At 33.2% G+C, this 20,903-nt stretch overlaps 3 protein-coding genes across 7 annotated transcripts; all 3 read left to right on the plus strand.

Moving 5' to 3' along the window:
* Window positions 1-547: 547 nt before the first annotated feature.
* On the plus strand, window positions 548-9,571 carry LOC135837185 (vesicular glutamate transporter 3-like). Of its 4 annotated transcripts, none has more exons than XM_065352374.1 (10): window positions 548-993; window positions 1,084-1,276; window positions 1,386-1,616; window positions 1,703-1,877; window positions 1,980-2,110; window positions 8,373-8,496; window positions 8,603-8,736; window positions 8,887-9,029; window positions 9,127-9,247; window positions 9,323-9,571. In XM_065352374.1, exons 1-10 carry the CDS (start codon window positions 914-916, stop codon window positions 9,494-9,496), a joined length of 1,506 nt encoding a protein of 501 aa, XP_065208446.1. In that variant the 5' UTR covers window positions 548-913; the 3' UTR covers window positions 9,497-9,571. The 4 variants fall into 4 exon arrangements, with proteins under 4 accessions (XP_065208446.1, XP_065208447.1, XP_065208448.1 ...); XM_065352375.1 differs by having other exon boundaries at window positions 548-977; window positions 1,089-1,276; XM_065352376.1 differs by having other exon boundaries at window positions 552-996.
* A 353-nt stretch (window positions 9,572-9,924) lies between these two features.
* Window positions 9,925-15,287, plus strand: LOC135837186 (uncharacterized transporter slc-17.2-like). Its single transcript, XM_065352378.1, has 10 exons — window positions 9,925-10,134; window positions 10,222-10,396; window positions 10,473-10,703; window positions 10,798-10,972; window positions 11,067-11,197; window positions 11,331-11,451; window positions 11,905-12,035; window positions 14,572-14,714; window positions 14,817-14,937; window positions 15,040-15,287. The coding sequence occupies exons 1-10, from the start codon at window positions 10,076-10,078 to the stop codon at window positions 15,253-15,255; spliced, it is 1,503 nt and encodes a 500-aa protein (XP_065208450.1). The 5' UTR covers window positions 9,925-10,075; the 3' UTR covers window positions 15,256-15,287.
* A 369-nt stretch (window positions 15,288-15,656) lies between these two features.
* LOC135837189 (sialin-like) lies at window positions 15,657-20,550 on the plus strand. Of its 2 annotated transcripts, none has more exons than XR_010557153.1 (10): window positions 15,657-15,805; window positions 15,903-16,077; window positions 16,166-16,396; window positions 16,486-16,660; window positions 16,758-16,888; window positions 17,786-17,906; window positions 17,985-18,086; window positions 19,919-20,061; window positions 20,159-20,279; window positions 20,380-20,521. XR_010557153.1 is itself a non-coding variant. In XM_065352380.1 (10 exons), the coding sequence occupies exons 1-10, from the start codon at window positions 15,747-15,749 to the stop codon at window positions 20,548-20,550; spliced, it is 1,458 nt and encodes a 485-aa protein (XP_065208452.1). In that variant the 5' UTR covers window positions 15,658-15,746. The 2 variants fall into 2 exon arrangements, 1 of the variants encoding a protein (XP_065208452.1); XM_065352380.1 differs by having other exon boundaries at window positions 15,658-15,805; window positions 17,985-18,115; window positions 20,380-20,550.
* The last annotated feature ends 353 nt before the right edge of the window (window positions 20,551-20,903 follow it).

A 20,903-nucleotide genomic window follows, 5' to 3' on the forward strand; every position in this document is an offset into this window, starting at 1 on the left:
CTTGGACCATCAAATATTTTTTAAAACTGAAGCTAAGGTTTTGAGGTTTTAGATGTTTGAAGCAAAATATTTCGAACTTTAGAATACGATTAATTTCATTTCCAAATCACTCTGTTTTCACTTCTTAATAGGTACCCACCTATCAAATAACAAACACCCAAAGGAACAGCGTTCTTATATCTCTATCAAATCATATACCAAACACAATCATCCAAAAATAATTCGTATTATTAAATCAATAATGCAACTACGTTTTTCTTTCAATTTCAAAGAACTCAAGTAGTAAGTACCTACATATTCACCTATCTAGAATCTAGAAATAAATAAATCATCTCGACAGATAAAACTCGAACATACAGAAATGCATAAATAAGATAAAAGTACCTAAAATAAAACATGTGGTAGGTATGCGAATCAATGGAAAATCACCCAATTCCCTTCCCTTCAACTCGATTCCCCTTATTCCTTCATCATCTCTATCTACATGTACTCTTTAGGTACCTAATAGGTTTGGTATTGGTCCGCATGCACGTGATTAGGAATTCTATTAAACCAGTTTTATGTAAACGTTGGTCGTTCAAATAATTACAAAGTCCTTAAACACGGCAGATTCAATTCGTTGTTGTGATAAAAACCAGGTAGATGTGTTTTTATTAGTCTAATATGTAGCTATAGCTACAACGAAATCAACCTCGAAACAGTGTATTTTTATCTCAGTAGGTAGACCAACTGTGAAATACGACACGAGTTTTTCGTCTAAGTACGATAGAGAAAAAATAAATATGAAAAAATCCGCGTTTTATTCGACTTTCGTGAATTTTTTTTCGGCTGATAAGCGATAGTGTTGCGGTAGAAGTAGTTAAAGAGATATCTTGTTCTTGTTCGCGAAAAAGAATCGTTGTGAATTTACGAAATGAAAGCTGCAAAGAACAACGAAGACGACAACTATACAAGCTGGCTTTTGGATCCCAGAAAAGGCAAAATATTGCGATAGTAGTATATACCTCATTGGTTTTAATAGGTATTTCATAGATTAAGATATAGAATATTTATTTATTAACGATGAAAACTCGATATTTCCAGTACAGAAAATATCAGCGACGATTTCGATAGATCAAATCCACCTTCGATATGGTTTTCCAAACGACTTTTCGTCACCGTCATGCTTTTTATGTGTTTCCTCAGTTCGGCTATGGTCAGAAGCAATGTGAATATAGCTGTAGTCGATATGACATCCAACAAATCGATAGTTCGAGATGGTCTCAATATTACTATAGTAAGTAGAGAACATATTGTAGGCTAGGTAGGTACCTAACTAGGTATCTGTTGAGAGAATATCATATTTACCTATACTCTTGATTCGCCACAATTCGATTAATTTTCAGCCACCAGAATTTGATTGGGATTCGACAACGATCGGCGTTATTTTCAGTATATTTTCATACGGAGCGTTGCTCTCATTTCTCGGAGCATTTCCAGTCGCTGCATTTGGTCCCTCGACTAGCTGCTCGGTTTCCATTATGATAATGGGTGTCACGACTTTACTGCATTCGGCATCATTGTACGCGAATTTCTATTTGTTTCTGATCTGTCGTTTCATCAGCGGATTGGCCGAGGTGAATAATTCGTGATTTTTGACTATTTTTAATTCAGAAATTGACTCTCGAATGATGATTTTTCCTTATGATTTATTTATACGTAGGCTTTTTTCAATGTCAGCACAGCGGAAATATTCACAAGATGGATTCCCCAATCGGAGAGATCAACATTGGTGTCGTTTAGTTTCAACGGAGCTAATGTGGGTTTTGCGATCGCCTATCCTGTGTTGGGATTTCTTGCCTATAATTTCGGATGGCAGACGATTTTCTATTTCACAGGTGCTTTTTTGGCTAAATTTATTATGCCTAGATGTATAATTTGACTAGGTGAATCGAGCTGGTAACCTGTTTAATTTGAATACTTTGTACGTGGTATTTCAGGTATAATTCCTATGGTGTTATCAGTAATTCTGCTAATGTTTGTAAAAAATCGACCTTGTCAAGATGTATGGATATCGAAACAGGAGCTTCAGTATATTTCTCGAGAAACCAATATGTATCTACCGAGACACGTAATTTATTTTTCATCTGACTAATATTTAAAGTAAGATTTAACGTGTTTCATAAACGAGTACGAGAACACCCTGATGAGTATGGATAGCAAATCTGATGATATTCGAGTTGATAGGGTTGCATTATGTTCGAATATTCGTATCGTATTTAGTAAAATAGATCTTTTGATGGCAGACAGAACGTCACAAAAGTTGAACTTGAACCACATTAATTCATTTTTCTTTTTGCTGCAATCAATTATTCGATAATAAATAGGAGAATCATTATTGTTATCAAAAATTGTAGTACCTAATGATTCGTTAGGCTCTCAAAATTCTAAAATAATTACTGTCTTACTCGAACTAATGAATCTGCTGAAAAGGGAAAAAGGAGAGAGGGAAGAAGGGGGGAGTTTTTTAAAACAAGAAAAAGCTATTGAACATTCTGAGGTTCTTCGCCCTGATTTCATCGAAAATTGAATTTCCAGTTGAGCAGTTCCAAAATATTTGTAATCAAAATTCAAGAAGGTAAATATCAAACTACCTACCTATTCAAATAAAGGGTATTCCTGGTTAAGATAGGTGAAATGGCCCTGTTCTCAGATTTGGAAAATCATGATGGATTATTGTTGGGTACCTCCAATAAAAATTTTCGACCGGAATTTCCGCCCCCCAACCCACCCCCCTTGGTCAGTATAGCCAAAAAACGCGTTTTTTGCGCGAAAAATTCGGTATCCATGAGTGGTGGGGATAAAATTCTGGTACCACGCGGAATGTGTAGGGAAAGCCTGGGCCTTTCAACACGATTTTTTTCAAAAATTTTTATCGTAGTGGTGGGGGTAAAATTGACAAAAGAAAACTTTGAAGCGCCACAGCTCCGGACTGAAGGGTACTACACAAAAACTGTTTTCGCCAAAATGTGTCTTTTTACTAGTACTTTCTTTCTACTAATCCATGAAATTGAAATTTTGTCTGCAAAAGGCTCATATTTGCAAAAAACCCTGAAAAATACGCGTTTTTCGCGTTTTTTTGCAAAATTATGCGAAATATGCGAAAAATGAATAGAACAAAAAATGTTAAGCGTCAAATTTCACCTTAGAAAACGTGTTCCTAAGGTTATCAAAACGCTCATCTACTGAAGTTAGCTTAGATTGTAATCATGAGCTCTCTGAATAAAAAAAATACCAAAAATATTCAAATTGAGGTCAGAGCGATTCAGTTATAATTTTCACAGTCTTCTCATTTTAAACACGTTTCCACAATGCTTGGTCAAAAAAACCCTTCAAAATGAAAATATTGCAAGTCAAACTTATAACAAGTTACCAAGAATAGGCAAATTACCCAAAAATTGTTCACAAATCTAACTCAAAATCAGTATTTGCGGAAAATACAAATTTCGATTCTAATTTCAACTTTCAAAAATTTCAACAAAATCTTTTTCAAATCCAATAGGTACCATACATACATGTTCAACAAATCTTACCAAAATTCAAAAACTTGACCCATCATGAGGGACAAATTGTTTGAAAAATCAATTTTTTTTAGCATTTTTGTAGATCCTTTTCCCATATTACATATTCTATAAAAAAAAAAAGTACACTTTGTGTATCTTATCCAAAGATTGATGTGATAAACATAGGTACCAATCATTTTATTTACAAGTATAATTGAACATTTTTTTCGGGTCAGAATTTTTCTATTTTTAAAAAGAACTATAAATGAATAGAAAAAGAAATCGAGAGAAAAATACCTATAAAATTACAAGTATTGATTTTAAAAATGGAAAAAGCAGCACTTTTGAGACAAATTCTGATAAACGTTAGGACTTTTTGACAATTTTTTCAAAAACTGTACATTCTATCTATTTTGGCTAACACGAGATTTTATTAACCATTTCGGCATAAAATAGAATATTTTGGATAATTCATCAGCAAAAGGCCTTTGCCCACAATATTTCGTCAAAAAAGTGGAACTTGCAGACAATTTTGACAAAAAGCAGTAGTTTTGAAAATGTTGGCTAAAAGCAGAAGTCTTTTTTACGATACCTAGGCATGTAATTTATCTATTGATTTTGAAATAACTAAGAAAAAATTTAATTTTGACAATGATTTGGAAAAAAAACAGGATTTTTTAAGGATAATTTTTGGAAAATCAAGAATTCTTTCCAATTTAAACAACAAGATTTTTTGAACATTTTGGCAAAAAGCAGGAGTCTTTTGGCAATTTTTACAAAGTTAAAAGTTTTTTTATAATTTTGACAAAAAGGGAACTTATATTTACGATTCTGACGCAAACGAGATTTTTTTTGACAATTTAGGCAAGAGCAGAACTTTGCTGACAATTCTGGCAAAAAACATAACACGGACTTCTTAGGATCATTTTGACAAAAGAAGGAAATTTTGAAATTTTGGCTATTAACAAAGTTTTTGGTCATTTCTGCAAAAAATATTAGGACTTTCTTGATAACGCCAAAAAAAGGTATTGACTTTTTTGGAAATTTTGACAAAAGTTGGGATTTTTAATAATTTTTTTTTACAATTTTGGCGAAAATGAGACTTTTTTTACAATGATTCTGGCGATAAGATTTTTTGAACATTTTGGCATAAAACATGTGCTTTTTTGGCAATTTTTACAAAAAGTCAAGATTTTTTGATAATTATGGCAAAAAATTGAAATTTTTGAAATTTTGGACAACAACAGGTTTTTTTGCTCATTTTTACAAAAAATATTAGGATTTTGATAACATCATTCAGAAAAAAATGTATTTTCGACAATTATGATCAAAAACAGTGCTTTTTTGATAATTTCGACAGAAGTTAGAATTTTTTTATAATTTTTACAAAAATGTGACTTTTTTGATAATTTTGGCAAAAGCAGGAATATTTTTTTGCATTAGCGATTTTTCGCCCCATTGTAACGACATGACCAACGTGACAATTATCACTTTATCAGATAGTGCACAGTGAGGTGCCATACCTCATCTCATGACTTTGCTGCAAAGATGTGATATGTGCGCGCGCTTAGCTCAGTAGATGAGCGTTTTGACAACCTTTTGAACACGTTTTCTAGGGTAAAATTTGAAGCTCAACATGTTTTGTTCTATACATTTTCCGCATATTTCGCATAATTTTGCAAAAAAACGCGAAAACGCGTATTTTTCAGGGTTTTTTGCAAATATGAGCCTTTTGCAGACAAAATTTCAATTTCATGGATTAGTAGAAAGAAAGTACTAGTAGAAAGACACATTTTGGCGAAAACAGTTTTTGTGTAGTACCCTTCAGTCCGGAGCTGTGGCGCTTCAAAGTTCTCTTTTGTCAATTTTACCCCCACCACTACGATAAAAATTTTTGAAAAAAATCGTGTTGAAAGGCCCAGGCTTTCCCTACACATTCCGCGTGGTACCAGAATTTTATCCCCACCACTCATGGATACCGAATTTTTCGCGCAAAAAACGCGTTTTTTGGCTATACTGGCCAAGGGGGGTGGGTTGGGGGGCGGAAATTCCGGTCGAAAATTTTTATTGGAGGTACCCAACAATAATCCATCATGATTTTCCAAATCTGAGAACAGGGCCATTTCACCTATCTTAACCGGGAATACCCTTTGTGAAAGGTTCTGAAGTTTTTCGTCAAAAAAATATTGTTTTGTTTTTGAAGAGAAGATGTAGTCTTGTCCAGAGAAATTGATAAAAATCTGTTATTTCCCTCATTTCAAAAAACTTCTAAAAACTAAAATTTTAGTATTTTTAATCGATCTGAAGCCTCTATAAAAAATGAATTTGGGCAGATGAAAATTGGTGTTTACTCAGTACCAACTGATGTCGTAGGTGTGCGTATCAAATTAGAAATTCTAAAGCTTAGCCTACCTAAATGAAATCTAGCCCAACACTTCAAAAAAAGTTTTTTTTCGCTCAGATTTTAAATAAAATATCGGTAAGGACTCCGATTTAGCAGGAAATGAAAAAATATGCTTTCGAGAAATCTATATTTATTCGAGAAAAAATTTTCAAGAATTTTATTAATGGAAAAAAATCTAACCTTATTTTTTGTAAACGAAAAAAGGCTCGTTTAAATCAAAAAAAAAAGTATAAATTTTTGAAAATGTATTTTAAAAATCTAAAATTTAAATAATTGAAAGTCTGTGATTTCGGTTTTTGGTTTCGAGAGGATTGAAACAAGCTCTTTCGAATAATTAAACCTCCACTGAAATGAGAAGCAGAGTAAAGTATCTTTTGAAGGATTCATGAGTGAAAATGAGCATCATTCCTCACATGATTGCTTATTTAAAAAAGAATATGTACCTACGTTTAAAAAAAAAAGGAGAGGAAAATGAACATAATTTCACGTGTTTTCCCAATAATTCAGATTAATTCTTTTTTTGGAGAAAGCTTCTGTATGATTTCTGGACAGTTTTGGGTGGCTTTATGAACCATTCCGAGAAATGATTCTCTAATTGAAACAGGATTTCTAGTTTTTAATGAAAGATTTTTAAAAGTTTGAAAATTTCACATGATTTCCCATTCAGGGAAAATTTTTTGGCATCTTGGTATTTTTTTTAAATTCTAAAGATGTTCGTTTTTAGTACGAAAAATCCCTGAAAATATTAGATCTCCTACTCATAATCTTTTTTATTGAAAATTCTGAATTTTAACGTCAGAAATTTTCAAAATACTATAAGTAATCTGTTTTCAAGAAAAAGCTTTCAGTGGTCCACAAATGTTACTTAGATCTCCTGTGTACTAAAGCCTCAGAGTTGACATTTTTTGAAAAAATCGCCATTTTTAAATTTTTCTTTCGAGTTTGAAAAATGGAGCCAAGATGCCCCAAAATTCAAGAAAATGAGATGAAAATTCCGTTAGAAAATGAATCTTAATTTTTTGTGATAGAATTTCCCCGAATACAAATAATTTATCTTTTAAACGGAAAACTCTTCAAGGTTTCCCAGACAATGTTGGCCCTCCAATAGAGCTCTTCTCCCCCCCCCCATCGAAAAAACTCAAAAAAATGAGATGAAAGTGTAGGTACCTATGTATTTTTTTCTAATTTTCAATTTCAGTGACAATTAACTTGCGAATAATTCATTTTCAAAAAGAAAACTCGCCATGGCACCTCAAAAAATGTTGGTCTTTTTGTCAGAGCCCCAATGTTTGAAAAATTGAAAGAATGAAAATGCAAGTAGAACTCAAAATCGATGAATATTTTTCAAAACTTTTCAATTTCTACGTCGCGTCGTAAAAATTGCTCTAAATCGAATCATGCCATTTCCCAGAATCTATCCCCTTCCTCTCCCATTAATCTTGGTCTCCTAGAACGAAGCCCTTCAAAATAAAAAAAATGAAACTGGATAGAAACGATTCTCTGTGTTTTTTGATCGTTCGTTTTGAGATTTGAGAGGGAAGGGACATACTTTTAATCGGAAACCCCAAAAAATAACATATTCAATCTACAAAAATTTAATAAAAATCGGACAATCCCCCTTTCCCCACATTCCACCCAATCATCTCAAAATTGAAACAAGAAATCAGAATACCAAAATTCAAATTAAGTTCAAAAAATTCAAACAACGCTCTTGAAAAAGAAAGCAATCCAAAATAAAAAATGACTTAATTCAAAAACGTCTAAAAAAAGTCCATTTTAATATATGTAATTTGAAACAGCATTCTGACTTGTTTAAAAATTTATTCAAAAAAAAAAAAATAATAGAATAAAACCATTCAAAATTGAAGTTGAAATAATAAAAATAAATTTAAGTAAAATTGACAGATTTTGCTCAAAATGAAGAGAAATTGCACTCCAAATTGTGAAAACTTCTCAAAATTGACTTGAAAGCAGGCCAAATACCAATAAATCATTCAAAATATGTAGCATTCAAAAAACAGAAGTTCTTTTTCATTTCATCTCTCAAATTTTATTTTGTTGAGAAACAATTAATTTTTTTGAAATTTTCAAAACTACTAAAGGCGTGAAGGAAAATTTCACCTCGTGTTTTGTAAAAAAAAAAAAAAATTAATAAATAAGAAAAAAAATTATTTTGAAGAAATTTTGCCTCAAGATCTAGATAATGAAAATGAAGATGAAAAAAAATTCTCAGCATTGAATAAAATAATCAATTCTCTTTACCTTTTGATGACCCTACGATGCTAAGAATTGCAACAAATAACACGAGAGTAACCGAAACTGCCTAATTTGACCTTTAAAAAAATCACACATTAACCTATAGGTAACACTGAAACATCAAATACAAAAAAAATCATGTTGAGATTGACTTCACAATTTTTTTACAGATGGTCATTCATCCGTACAGAATGATTTTCACTTCAGCAGCTGTCTGGGCCTTGCTAGTTGGTAAATTCATTCATGGCTGGATAACCTCTGTGTTAAATGTGTACTTTCCTATCTACGTGGAAGGTAATTAAACTTATTTTGAAATAAATTCCGACAAGAGGGCTTGAATTTTACCCAGTCCATTAAACTATAGGAAATGAAATTTGAAATAAAATTTAAAAACTTACAGATCTGACTCACACGACCACCGATGAAGTAGGATTGATATCTTCCATTCCAACTGTGGTGTATATTTTCATGTTCCCTATAGCTGGAACCATGATGGATTATTGGAAAACGCACAGCCATTTAACCATGACTCAGGTAGGTCATCTGTACGTACCTATAATAAAAAAACAAAGAATTCGACGAGCTTTTTAGTCAAAATTATCTCACTTTTTTTTTCAAATTTCCCATCACGTAATTCGTATTACTGATAAGTGATTATTATTGTATGTACCTATGTATTTTCAGATACACAAAATCATCATGAGCTTCACGTTGATAACTGCTGGTATTCTTTTCGTCGCAATCGCCATCATTTCAAACTTCACTGTATCCATGGTCATGTTCGTAATAATTCAAATCCTCATGTCATTTGTCATATTAATTCTAGAGTAAGTTACTTGTATTCATACCTATATCTATCTTCGAGCTCTTTCCAAACCTAAAAATATGAGCCAAAGTAAATTTTTTTTTCGTTTGAATTCGCAGACTAGTCACTGTAAATCTTGCCCCCAACGATACCAGCATAATAGCCGGACTGAGTACATTTTCAGCCGCCTTTAGTTCCATAATATCGCGAACAATAATCGGATTCATCATCACCGAACACGTAAGTCATCCTGGAAAAATGCTGAATTCCTTTTCTGCCTACAGAAATTCACATCGACTTGTTCTATTTTTCTAGACCTTGCATGAATGGAACGATTGCTTCATTCTGACAGCTTTTGTGCTGATCAGTGGGGCGGTTATTTTTGTAAAATATGGTTCGAGTGAAGCTCAGCCTTGGTCTTTGGAGGTGTTTTCCGATGCAGGATACTCATCGTTTGATAGTCAAGAGACGAGAAAAGATTTCAGATGATTTATTTACCTATACTTATGTGCTTGTTTGTCGATTTGTTTTACGTGTTAAAAATAAACTCACATTTCCATCGTATTTTTAATATTGTTGATTCATTATATCTGAACTGGATTCAAATATTTTATATCATTTAATAATTTATTGGCACCCATCTAATTTTTGTCTGACGGGTTTCAAAGTCCAATTAAATTGATTCAATTTCGATAATTTTTCGAGGGAAAGGCAAATAGGTACCAAAAAATACCTTCGAACAACGACTAATCATAGCGATAAGAAATTTACCATCGTTAGAACTAGGTACCTACAGGTAATTTTCACATAAATGTTGATAACAGCTTGACACTTTTTTGATATCGTATCACATTCTACATTTAAAAAGCAAGTAAGTAGAAGTACTAGACACCTCGTACTTGTCTAAAACCTCAGTCATGTTGTTGGTAAGCAACAATGAACGGTGCAAATCTAAGCTTTACAAAGAAATACACGTGATTTTAGAACGTTTTACCACTTGAAAAGGAGGTCAAATCAACAAACTATGCCGACAAAATATCCATTCTGACACTCGCCAGGACAGAAAAAATGAATCCGAAACCAAGCAATCAAAACCTACAGCTCGAAGCCCAGCAAGAAACATTATTGTAATAATTTCATCTAACGCTGTAATGCAAACAAATTCGAAAAATTTACCCAAGGTAACACTAATTTGAATTTATAATCACCCACAGAAATACACCAATAACCGAACCAGTCCCATTATGGCACTCGAAACGATTTTTAGTAGCTTTGTTTATGGCTTTGTGCCATTTGAATACAGTCTTCAGTCGATTCAATATAAGTATAGCTATTGTAGAGATGACCTATCCCAAGATAATCGAAACAGAAAATTCAACTGTAACTCAAGTAGGTGTTCGGTTCACGGTTGGCATATTTCTTACCATCGAGCTTCATTCAATTGAAATCTATGGTTATATTTCAGCCCCCTGAATTCAGCTGGGACTCTGCAACGGTTGGTTCAACTCTGAGCATCTTCTATTACGGAGGATTTGTAGCATTTTTGGTCAGCTTCATGGTGAGCAGAATTGGAGGAGCGACTAGTTGTTCATTAACCATGATGGTGTCTGGGATTATAACCATATTGCATCCAATTAGCTTACAGCATAGTTTTTTCTTATTTTTGGTGTGTCGTTTTATTGTTGGAATCTCAGAGGTAAAAATTGAGTTCACTTTGTTCTAAGGTCACCTATTCAATTTATTAATAATTTTAAATCAGGGACTATAATAGGTAATTTTTTTGCGAACAGAGTTTATTGCTGATAAGCGTTTTAGAAATACATTCACAATGGACACCGCAAAACGAAAAATCCAAACTAATATCAATTTCAACCAGTGGCATCAACATAGGAGTAGCGATTGTACACGGAGTCTGTGCTCTTTTAGCTCATACATGGGGTTGGAGGATGATATTTTACGTCACAGGTGAGCCTAATGTAAAATTGAAATAAACCAATATTCGTTTGAAACTCTTGAAAGTACGAGCTGTAAATTAATTTGAAATTTTCTTCTACCACAGGAAGTATATCGTTGATTACGTCATTACTTTGTTCAATTTTCATCAAAAATCGACCTTCGGATGATAAACGGATATCAAAACAAGAACTAAGCTACATGCAAGAAAGAATTGCACTCAGTTCAAAGAAAGAAGTAAAATATTGCCTCTTTCCTTATACATATGTATTGTACCTAATTTTAGAACCCATCCTCAAGAGAGAGAGAGAGATACAAAAAGGACACAATTGTATACTCATCACACGCGATTTAAATAATATACCTACAGGTGATGCATCCTTACAGGGATATTATAACGTCATCAGCTGTTTGGGCCCTTCTGTCAGGCAAGTTCGCTGTAACATTTGGGGTGTCTTTCATCACCACTTTTCTTCCAATGTACATCAAAGGTAAAAAAAATGCATGACACATTTTTAACTATTTATATGCACATAAAGTTTCATCAACAGAGAATATTTTCTTGCAACTGGCTATCAACCTACTCCCCCCCCCCCATCAACGAAAAGTGATATTTTTGAAGGAAGAAAAAATAATGTCTGGTAATTTTTTTGAAAAATTAATACCCGAGTACCCATTTTTATACCCACTAAATTTAGAAAAGGAAAGTACCCAATAACTTTGGTTTGGAAAATACTCTCAGTAACTTTTTTTTCAACAAGAAAATGTTGAAGAGTAGAGGCCACTGTCGTCGAAATTTCAAGAACAAAAGTTCATTTTCTTTTATAAAAAGAAAAAAAGACGTGGAAAATTCCATGAAGAACCAGCTGAAATCACATTTCTGAAAACTTTTTTTTATAGATCTGTGAAATCATACCTACTAAACCAGTCTTTTCCAATTTCAGATACAACTCAAAGTGATATCAATAAAGTGGGATTAATTTCATCAACACCAAATGTCTTGAATATTTTCATGCTGCCAATTTGTGGAATATTATTGGATTATGGGAAGAGAATAAATATTTCAGTGACTCTCGTAAGAACATACCCACTCACTTTCATGATTCGAGTTAACTATTTAAATTTTTAATACAAAATTTCAAAATAGAAAAGCAGTAGTAATGGAGGCAAATAAGAAAAAATAAAAACATTTTTGGCCACCCAAGCTTTTATGATGAAAAATTGTCAAGGGTGGTCCCCTGAATAATCCCTGAGAATTACCACCCCACAGACCCCTTGCTAATTTTTTTATGGGGGGTTGAACCCCCAAATTTTTGTGGGGATACTTACTAAGGATATTACATTACATCCTGAAAAATTTTCAAAATCGGTTCACATGGGGCTGAGAAAAGTGATATTGAAATTTCAGAAAAGGCGGGGTCCCCCAAAAAGGGGAGGTGGTGTGGTTCTGAAATTTTTCACGCGGTAGTTTCTCAATGGTACCTACCTTCCATGCCAGTATCAATCCGAACATTCTCGGGGCCCATTTCACCCCTCTTAGGCGCCTATAACCTTTATGTATTTTTCAGGAAACCCCCCTTTCTTGAATGCTTCTAGCCCCACCCCCCTTGGAGGTAGGACAGTTGATATGTCACTAGATCGGGAATTTGACGTAGAACTCAAAAATAAAGCTATTTTTGACGTAAAGTCAACCCCCGAGGATAAAACTTCAAAAAACCCATTTTGGGGGGGTTCAACCCCCCATAAAAAAATTAGCAAGGGGTCTGTGGGGTGGTAATTCTCAGGGATTATTCAGGGGACCACCCTTGACAATTTTTCATCATAAAAGCTTGGGTGGCCAAAAATGTTTTTATTTTTGAAATACAATGATGCTAATTTGCCTCCATTATAGGTAGAGGTACGCAAGCAGGATTTATGAGAAGGCATTTTTCAAACTTTATACATGATTTCTTTGGTTGAAGAGAGGCGGAAAGGGGAGGCCAGAAATTCCGCTTTCTCGATTCGTTCAAACATATCACCCAGAGCTGGGATTTTTATGCTTTGAATATTTTTTCTATGGTCTAGAAAAAGTGCCTGTTCGATCAGATCTCGACGAATCATGAAATTTCCTGACGAATGAGCCCAATATCATTTTGCATATATCGGACCAAATTGCATACTTCAGCATATTTTTGGGAAAACTGGTTCATTTCTAAATATTTTTTTGCATAGGTAATTCCGAAAATTTTGCAAAAATTGAGATTTTAAAGACTTTTCTTGTTCAAAAAATTGCAACATTGCTAGAACTTCGTCAAGAAAATTGTTTCCTGAAATAATTTATGAATTTATAAAATAATGACTTGTTTTGCTTACTTCTTAAAAAGACAAATTTATATTTTTGATCACTGTGACATAGTTAGATAAGGTATTACTGTCTGAAGGAGAGAAGGATAAGAATATTTTCATATGCTATTGAGTCTTAGAATTATCACCTAAGGGAGTGAATAATTCTTCTATTTGCCTGGATAGCTCAAGACACTCTCTTCTATGTCACTCCGAATTTCTCTAAAAATTTCCAAAAATATTTTGGTGATACCAAGATAGTTTTCTATAGAAAATTCGAATTCCTGCATGTAAAAGAAAAATATAAAATTGGATTAAAGCTTTCTCCAGACTTGAAATCTAAAAGTGTTCCTCAATAATACTCAAAATGAAAGTAATCGGTCATTTTTTCTCAAAATTTTCAAAAATCTCACAAAATGTCAAGAATTTATCACAATTTCTAAAATGTTGAATGAAAAACATACTGTAAAATCAGATAAATTCTCAGTAAATATTGGAAATTGATCAAAGATTTTCTTACGTTTTTAAAAATCTGTCAAAATGTTGGAAAATCATTTCTGAAAGTTTGACCTAGGTAATTCCAACACCTGACACATCGTTGATTTTTTTTCGAGCCCTTAAAAGTCAGATTTGACATCTCAAAGTTATTGCAATGTTACTTGTACCTATACTTCAGCCTCAGTTTCTTGGATCAATATTAAAAGTTCGCAGAAATTAAAATTGAAGAACGCTTAGGCATTGGGGGGGGGGGGGGTTGAAAATCCGAAATCCTCAAATATACATCAAGAGCGTTTTCCAACTGTTTACCTATCTCAAATGTAAACTTCTCAGGTCGATTTGGAAATGCTGAGGGAAGGGGCAGATCAAAACTCACGCTTCAGGCGTGGATCAAAAGTTAAAACCAATACTTTAAAAAAAGACACAGAAATTCGCCTTTTTTGCTGCAAGAAAAGAGACGAGAGTTAGAGTAGAACCCTGATTTTTGGGCACGCGTCAATTTTGAGCAAATTTTGTTGATATGGCACCGAGTAAGACGTTGGATTTTTTTTGGATAGGAGAGTGTAAGAGTAAAAAAAATCACACATGCTTGAATTTTCTCAATATGAAATTTGTGACAACCTGGAATGGATTTGGCACAAGGTTTCACCCAAAATTCCGGAGTGTTTTCGATCAATTTTTTTCCTTTAAAAATGAACTCGTTGAAAATTCAAATGTAAGACAATGCTCTTGATTTACCCAACATTTTGACGTACCTACACTTTTCATCCTACCCAAGTATTTTTTTCCAGATGCACAAGATATTAATTGGAGGCTCGTTTATCCTTACCAGCATTTTATTCGCGAGTTCAGCGACGATTTCCAATTTCATCGTATCAATTATTTGTTTTTTGCTGATCCAGACGTTGCTGTTCGTAATAAATTTGGTAAATCAGTACGTGTTCTATTCATATTTCATTTTTTTCCATCATTATTAGGTTGCATAAAGGTTCTACGAATAAAAATTCTATACTCTCGTATGATTTTTTTCCAACAGGATTATCATCATTAGTATAGCACCAAATAGCAGTAGTATTGTAGCAGGACTTTGTACCGCTGTACTCGCAGTTAGCTGCATTTCAACACGCAGTTTGACAACTTCTATGACCACAAATCACGTAATTACTTACCTATTTTCATGTTTATTAAAAATTGGGAAAGAAATTCATTTCAGAGTTCAGACTGTGAAATACTTAAGCAAAATTGAAATCATTTTTCAGACTTTGGAGGAATGGAATCGCTGTTTATTGGTGATGGGTGGTGTTTCGTTGTTTGGTGGTGTGCTTTTTATAGTATGGGGATCAAGTGAAGCCCAACCGTGGTCGTTCGTATCACGTGCTGAGCAAGATGATCAGGGATGTCAGATCGATGAAAAAAATGGAAAAATGATACCTCATTGTCTAGATCATAAGGTTAATGACTGTATTTCTCCATAAATGACGAATAAATATTCAAACAATAACAATAATCATGAATTTGACTACCTAAATTTTTTCAACACTGAATATGGAATAACACGTGCTAAAATATGAAAGAAAAATATACCTATATATGTTTTCAAAAATACAAATACGAATAGGAACCTCAAAAAAAAACTTCTTATTTTTCGACATACTGAAATGCAGAATTTTTGGCAGGTATGGGCCACCAAATAGGACAATTTTAACAATAAAATTACCCACAATAAAAAATTAAAGAATCATTTTCAGATAGATAACCGTGCATTCGTGATAAGGTAGGTATCATTTTCTAAAACAAGCACAAAAATTGTAATTACGTTTGCATGAAGATTATTATACGTAAATCATGTGAACTTGCACTTGATAATGAAAAATATGATTTTTATGAATTAGAAACAAACATTAGGTAGCAAAATCGCATCAACTACGCGCAGAAAAATATTTGTTTCGTCGTTCGCTGCTTCAAAATGAATTCGAAAACCAGTGACCAAATCATACAGCTCGAAGCCCAGCAGGAAAAATTACTGTAATGACACCATAATTCACAGTTTTTTTTTTTTTTTTTTATTGACATTGATTCGAAAAATCTGCCAAAGGTACCTAACGATACTTATTGATTACAGAAACACAGTAACATCCCAGTCATCGCCATTATGGTGCTCGAAAAGATTTTTAGTCGCTTTGTTCATGGCGATGTGCCATTTGAATTCAGCCTTCAGCCGGAACAACATCAGTATCGCTCTGGTTGAGATGACCTATCCAAAAGAAATAAAAGATGGAAATTCGACGACAATTCAAGTAAGATATCAAGTCAAATAATGCAAGAAAATTTTCCACCTCTGTGCTTTCTTTAATTAATATCGAGGACCTGTCGACCTGATTACAGCCACCAGAATTTGACTGGAATTCTATACAAGTTGGGGCAATTCTCAGCATGTTTGCTTACGGAGGACTAGTGTCATTTTTGGGCAGTTACTTCGTGAGCCGAATAGGAGGAGCAACATTCTGTGCTTTAACCATGATGACGTCAGGGATCATGACCATATTCCATCCGATCCTCTTGCAGTACAGTTTTTACTTATTTTTGATGTGTCGATTCGTGGTTGGAATCTCCGAAGTAAAGATCTTTATTGTATCTTTTATCACTCCAGATATTATTAATGTATTGATCTAAAAAGGTTCTCATTTTAACATCCACGGTCTTAGAGCTTATTGAATATAAGCATCACTGAAGTATCTTCACAATGGACCCCGAAAAACGAAAGATCGAAACTCACAGCAATTTCTGGAGCAGGAATTAACGTTGGTATGACCATTGTACACGGAGTTTGTGCTTTTGTGGCTCATAACTGGGGCTGGCAAATGATATTTTACGTCACAGGTAACATTTCCATGATTTTTCATCTGGAAAAAAAAACATTGTCTATAGGAAACATCCGCAAATTCGTGAATTTGAATAATAATGATCTTCCTTATAGGGAGTATATCGTTTATTACGTCATCAGTTTGTTTCATTTTCGTAAAAAATCGACCTTCGGATGATAAATGGATATCCAAAGAAGAGCTTATGTACATACAAGAGAGAACTGCAACTTCCCCCAAAAAACAGGTGAACAAAAACGACAAACTTAAATTCATTAAGTAGTAGAGGAGAAGGTACAATTATGGACCCAGGTACAATTATGGACCCAGGTACAAATATGGACCCCCCATGGTTTAGTGTACAACCACTAGCGCTACGGTCATGCTGGGTACTAAAAATTATACTAGTAGTGTAGTATCGATGATCCGTGTACTCATTTCGGATGCATGAAAACTTGGGTGTCTCTCATTGGCAATTGTTTTTTTTTGCGCATTATTTTCTTGCCAATGGAAAATTTTACAAGTTTTTCATTCGGTAATTCATCAACTTCAAATAAAGTTTGGAAAAAAAATTATTAGTGAAATAAGTAGCTTACAATGTGTACTTTCAAAATATACTTTCATATTTGTCTGTACTTCAACTGATTTTCATAATTTTTTTCATTTTTCATAAACTTGGCCAATTTTTTGCATGGGTATAAATATGGACCCCTAAATTTTTTTCATCTAATTTTGATTCAATGGTTTTTAGAATACCGAGAAAAGTGTTATTAATAAAGAAGACAAGTCCAAAGCATCGAAAAACATCTTTAAATAAATTTTTGTTCAATTTTTGTTCAATTTTTATTCATTTTTTGAGGGGGGTCCATATTTGTACCCGAGTCCATATTTGTACAATTTTATGTCACTTTTCTAAATTTGAAATTTCTCCGTGAGTTTTCAACAAAAAAAATAAATTTTTTTACACAATATACTAGAGTCTTTGGCATTTCGAATGGTATACTCGAAAAAAAATTTTGATAATTTTTTCTACCCTTTAAAGCCAAAAAGCTAGAGGGGGTCCATATTTATACCTTCTCCTCTACATAAAAATTATTCATATTCACATCAACAATCTACGGTTCATGTTGTTTGACTTTCACAGGTGAGGCATCCTTACTGTAGAATTATATCATCGCCGGTAATTTGGGCACTACTAGTGAACAAATTTGCTATGATAGCAGGAATGACTTTCATAGGTACCTTTCTCCCGATGTATGTCAAAGGTAAGTGAGAAAACGCTTCACGTTTTGAAAACTACTAAAAGCATACTTTTGATCACGATCTAACCTTCAAAATTACAGACGTAACTAAAAAGGATATCAAAGAAGTAGGAATAATTTCTTCGATACCAAACACTGTCAACATTTTTATGCTTCCAATTTGCGGAATATTATTGGATTATGGTAAAAGCATTAGCATTTCAGAGACTCTGGTAACTTATCAATAATTTCTTATCCTATTCACGAAAATTCCATGTTTTGAGTTAATTTTCAGAGATTTTAATGTTGTTGTTTTTTTCAGAGTATTTACATAATTTTATACGTTTTTAAAACTTTTTTATGCATTTTCGGCTCATTTCATTGAAATATCATCATCATCACTTGACAGAGTGTCCACTCATTTCTGGAAATGATTTTTCCTGACTTTTCCAGGTTTTCCAGACCAATCTTTCCTTTTTTCCAGACCATTTTTCTCAATTTTATTATCTAGGCTCACCCCACACTTTAATTAAAGAAGTTTTTTTTGGGGGGGAGGGGGTAATTTTTTTCATAAGCTTCTCTTCGAACTGGATACTTCTTCGGATATAAAAAACAGCTTAACTTTGATTCTTAACTTTTCTGATTCAAAATAAATAAAACACGCATCAAGTTTGGCCAATTGATAAAATACATTATGTATTCATATAACTTATGAAAATTTTTCTTTTTTTTTTTTTTGAATTTTGAAGGCCTCAAAATGTGAAATGTGTTCATTTCAAAATGAGAGACAAATTGGCCCGAGCGAAGCAGGGGCGAAAATTTTTGAAAATTTTCATTTCAAGATGCCTGAAAACGAGTTTTTTTTTTGAATGCGAAGAACGTGTTTATTTTTTGTTTTTTACATTTTAATATTGAAATGGATGTTTTTTTGAAGGAAGTTTACTCTTGAAAAAGAAAAGAGAACAGGCTCGAGCGAAGCGAGGGCGGAAGCTTCTGAGAATTTGAGTTTCGAGAGGCATAAAAACGAGGTTTTTTTATGTGAGGACGAGTAGCTTTTTTTTGGCTTTTAAAATTTTGGAATATTTGAATTATGTTTTTTTTTGAAGGAATTTGATTTTGAAAAAGAATACAGAACAGGCCCAAGCGAGGGCGAAAGCTCTTGTAAATTTGTATGTATTTTGAGATGCTTAAAAATGATGTTTTCTTCGTGAGGAGTTCATTTTTTGGCATAAAAACTTGATTTTTATAATCTAGAAATTTTCATGTTGCCTCTGAAAAAGAAAAGAAAACAAGCCCGAGCGAAGCGAGGGCAAAAGATTTTGAAAATTTGCGTTTCGAGAAGTATAAAACAGTGTTTTTCTCTCATCACAGGTCTTTATTCAAAATTTTCAATTGATCGTTTTTTTCAAAATTCCAGGGATTTTGCATGAAAATTACGAAATTTCCTTTTTCCAGACCGACCAAATTCCCTGACTTTTCCAGGTTTTCCAGGTTTTCCAGACCTGTGGACACCCTGCTTGAAGTATAATTCTTTTAAATATTGCCTTGCACCGAATGTTTTCACATTATCAATTTTTCATGCATTTTTGTCACTTTCAAATTTAGGATGAATTTCTTCTTTTTTTTTTTTTGCATTTCCAAGTATTTCCACATGATTTCAACACGTTATGTATTTTCACAATTTATTGAGCATTTTAAGCGAATTTCGCAGCAAATTTATTCACTAAAATTTCCCTACCTTTGTTAATAATTCAGTGATTTTTATATGCTTCTAAGTAAGTGTTTTTAAAAAAGACGATTTGGCCCCCTCGAACTGAGAAATTTTTTAGAACAAGAGTGGTGCTAATTATTTGATCATTTGTCAACTTCAAAATTTTAATACCTATTAATAGCCAAAAACTTATGAATTTTTTTTAATTTTTGAATTTGGCAACAATGACTAAAAAGTCACAGTAATTCATTAAAAGTTAAAAAATTAGAGTTCAACATATCAAGTTGAGTAAATGCTCAAAAAATAAAAATCTCGATCATTTCAGATACACAAAATCTTGATCGGAGGTTCGTTCATCTTTACTGGTATTTTATTCGCAAGCGCAGCAATGATTTCCAATTTCACGGTATCGATTGTATCTTTTATATTGATTCAGACATTCCAATTTATCGTAGCTATGGTATCACAGTACGTATTTTAATTTTTTTTTGTACTCAGGTTTTGTACTTATACCCATCTACGTTTGAGTAAAACTCCACTAACCCCAGCATGATTTTTTGAACAGGGTAATCCTTATCAGCATCGCACCAAATAGCAGTAGTATTATAGCAGGACTTACGACCCTTGTAACTGCACTAAGCTCCATAGGAACACGGAATACGATAGCTTCAATGACCACCGATCACGTAAGTACTTAAATACCCTACTCTGATTCAACGTCAAGTAATAATGTAGGTACCTATCTAAATTAAAATAAGCCAAATTGGAACTTACTCGTATTTGCAGACTTTGGAAGAATGGAATCACTGTATACTTCTAACGAGTGGTATTTCACTGTTGGGTGGTGTATTTTTCATATTGTGGGGGTCCAGCGAAACTCAGCCGTGGTCAGTTACACCGAGCTATAGTCAAGACGATCAGAAAACCCATCAGACAAACACAAAAGTGACAAAATAGTGATCTATCAATGCAACACATTGTACCAAGAAAATGAATTACGTGTACCTTTCGAATAAAAATAGATAAACGGAGCAAGATGATCAGGGATGTCAGACCGATAAAAAGGTGGGAAAATGATACCTCATTGTCCAGATTATAAGGTTAATGACTGTATATCTCCATAAATGACGAATAAATATTCAAACAACAACAATAATTATACATTTGATTACCTAACTTTATTTCTGCACCCTATGGAATACCAACCCATATAAATGTATAATATACTAGAATATGTGGGGAAAATGTCTACGTTTTCAAAAATGATTATGAACCTCAAAAAAAAATTCACACTTTTCGACATACTGAAA

Source organism: Planococcus citri, chromosome 2, assembly GCF_950023065.1.
Source record: "Planococcus citri chromosome 2, ihPlaCitr1.1, whole genome shotgun sequence".
Classification (NCBI taxonomy): domain Eukaryota; kingdom Metazoa; phylum Arthropoda; class Insecta; order Hemiptera; family Pseudococcidae; genus Planococcus; species Planococcus citri.

Coding starts and splice junctions, on each gene's coding strand:
- LOC135837185 (XM_065352374.1), top strand. CDS start 914: ATGAAAGCTGCAAAGAACAACGAAGACGACAACTATACAAGCTGGCTT. Junction 994..1,083: donor AAAGGCAAAATATTGCGATA/GTAGTATATACC, acceptor CGATATTTCCAG/TACAGAAAATATCAGCGACG. Junction 8,497..8,602: donor CTTTCCTATCTACGTGGAAG/GTAATTAAACTT, acceptor AAAAACTTACAG/ATCTGACTCACACGACCACC.
- LOC135837186 (XM_065352378.1), top strand. CDS start 10,076: ATGAATCCGAAACCAAGCAATCAAAACCTACAGCTCGAAGCCCAGCAA. Junction 11,452..11,904: donor TCTTCCAATGTACATCAAAG/GTAAAAAAAATG, acceptor TTCCAATTTCAG/ATACAACTCAAAGTGATATC. Junction 14,938..15,039: donor CTTCTATGACCACAAATCAC/GTAATTACTTAC, acceptor ATCATTTTTCAG/ACTTTGGAGGAATGGAATCG.
- LOC135837189 (XM_065352380.1), top strand. CDS start 15,747: ATGAATTCGAAAACCAGTGACCAAATCATACAGCTCGAAGCCCAGCAG. Junction 17,907..17,984: donor TCTCCCGATGTATGTCAAAG/GTAAGTGAGAAA, acceptor TCAAAATTACAG/ACGTAACTAAAAAGGATATC. Junction 20,062..20,158: donor ATCGTAGCTATGGTATCACA/GTACGTATTTTA, acceptor TTTTTTGAACAG/GGTAATCCTTATCAGCATCG.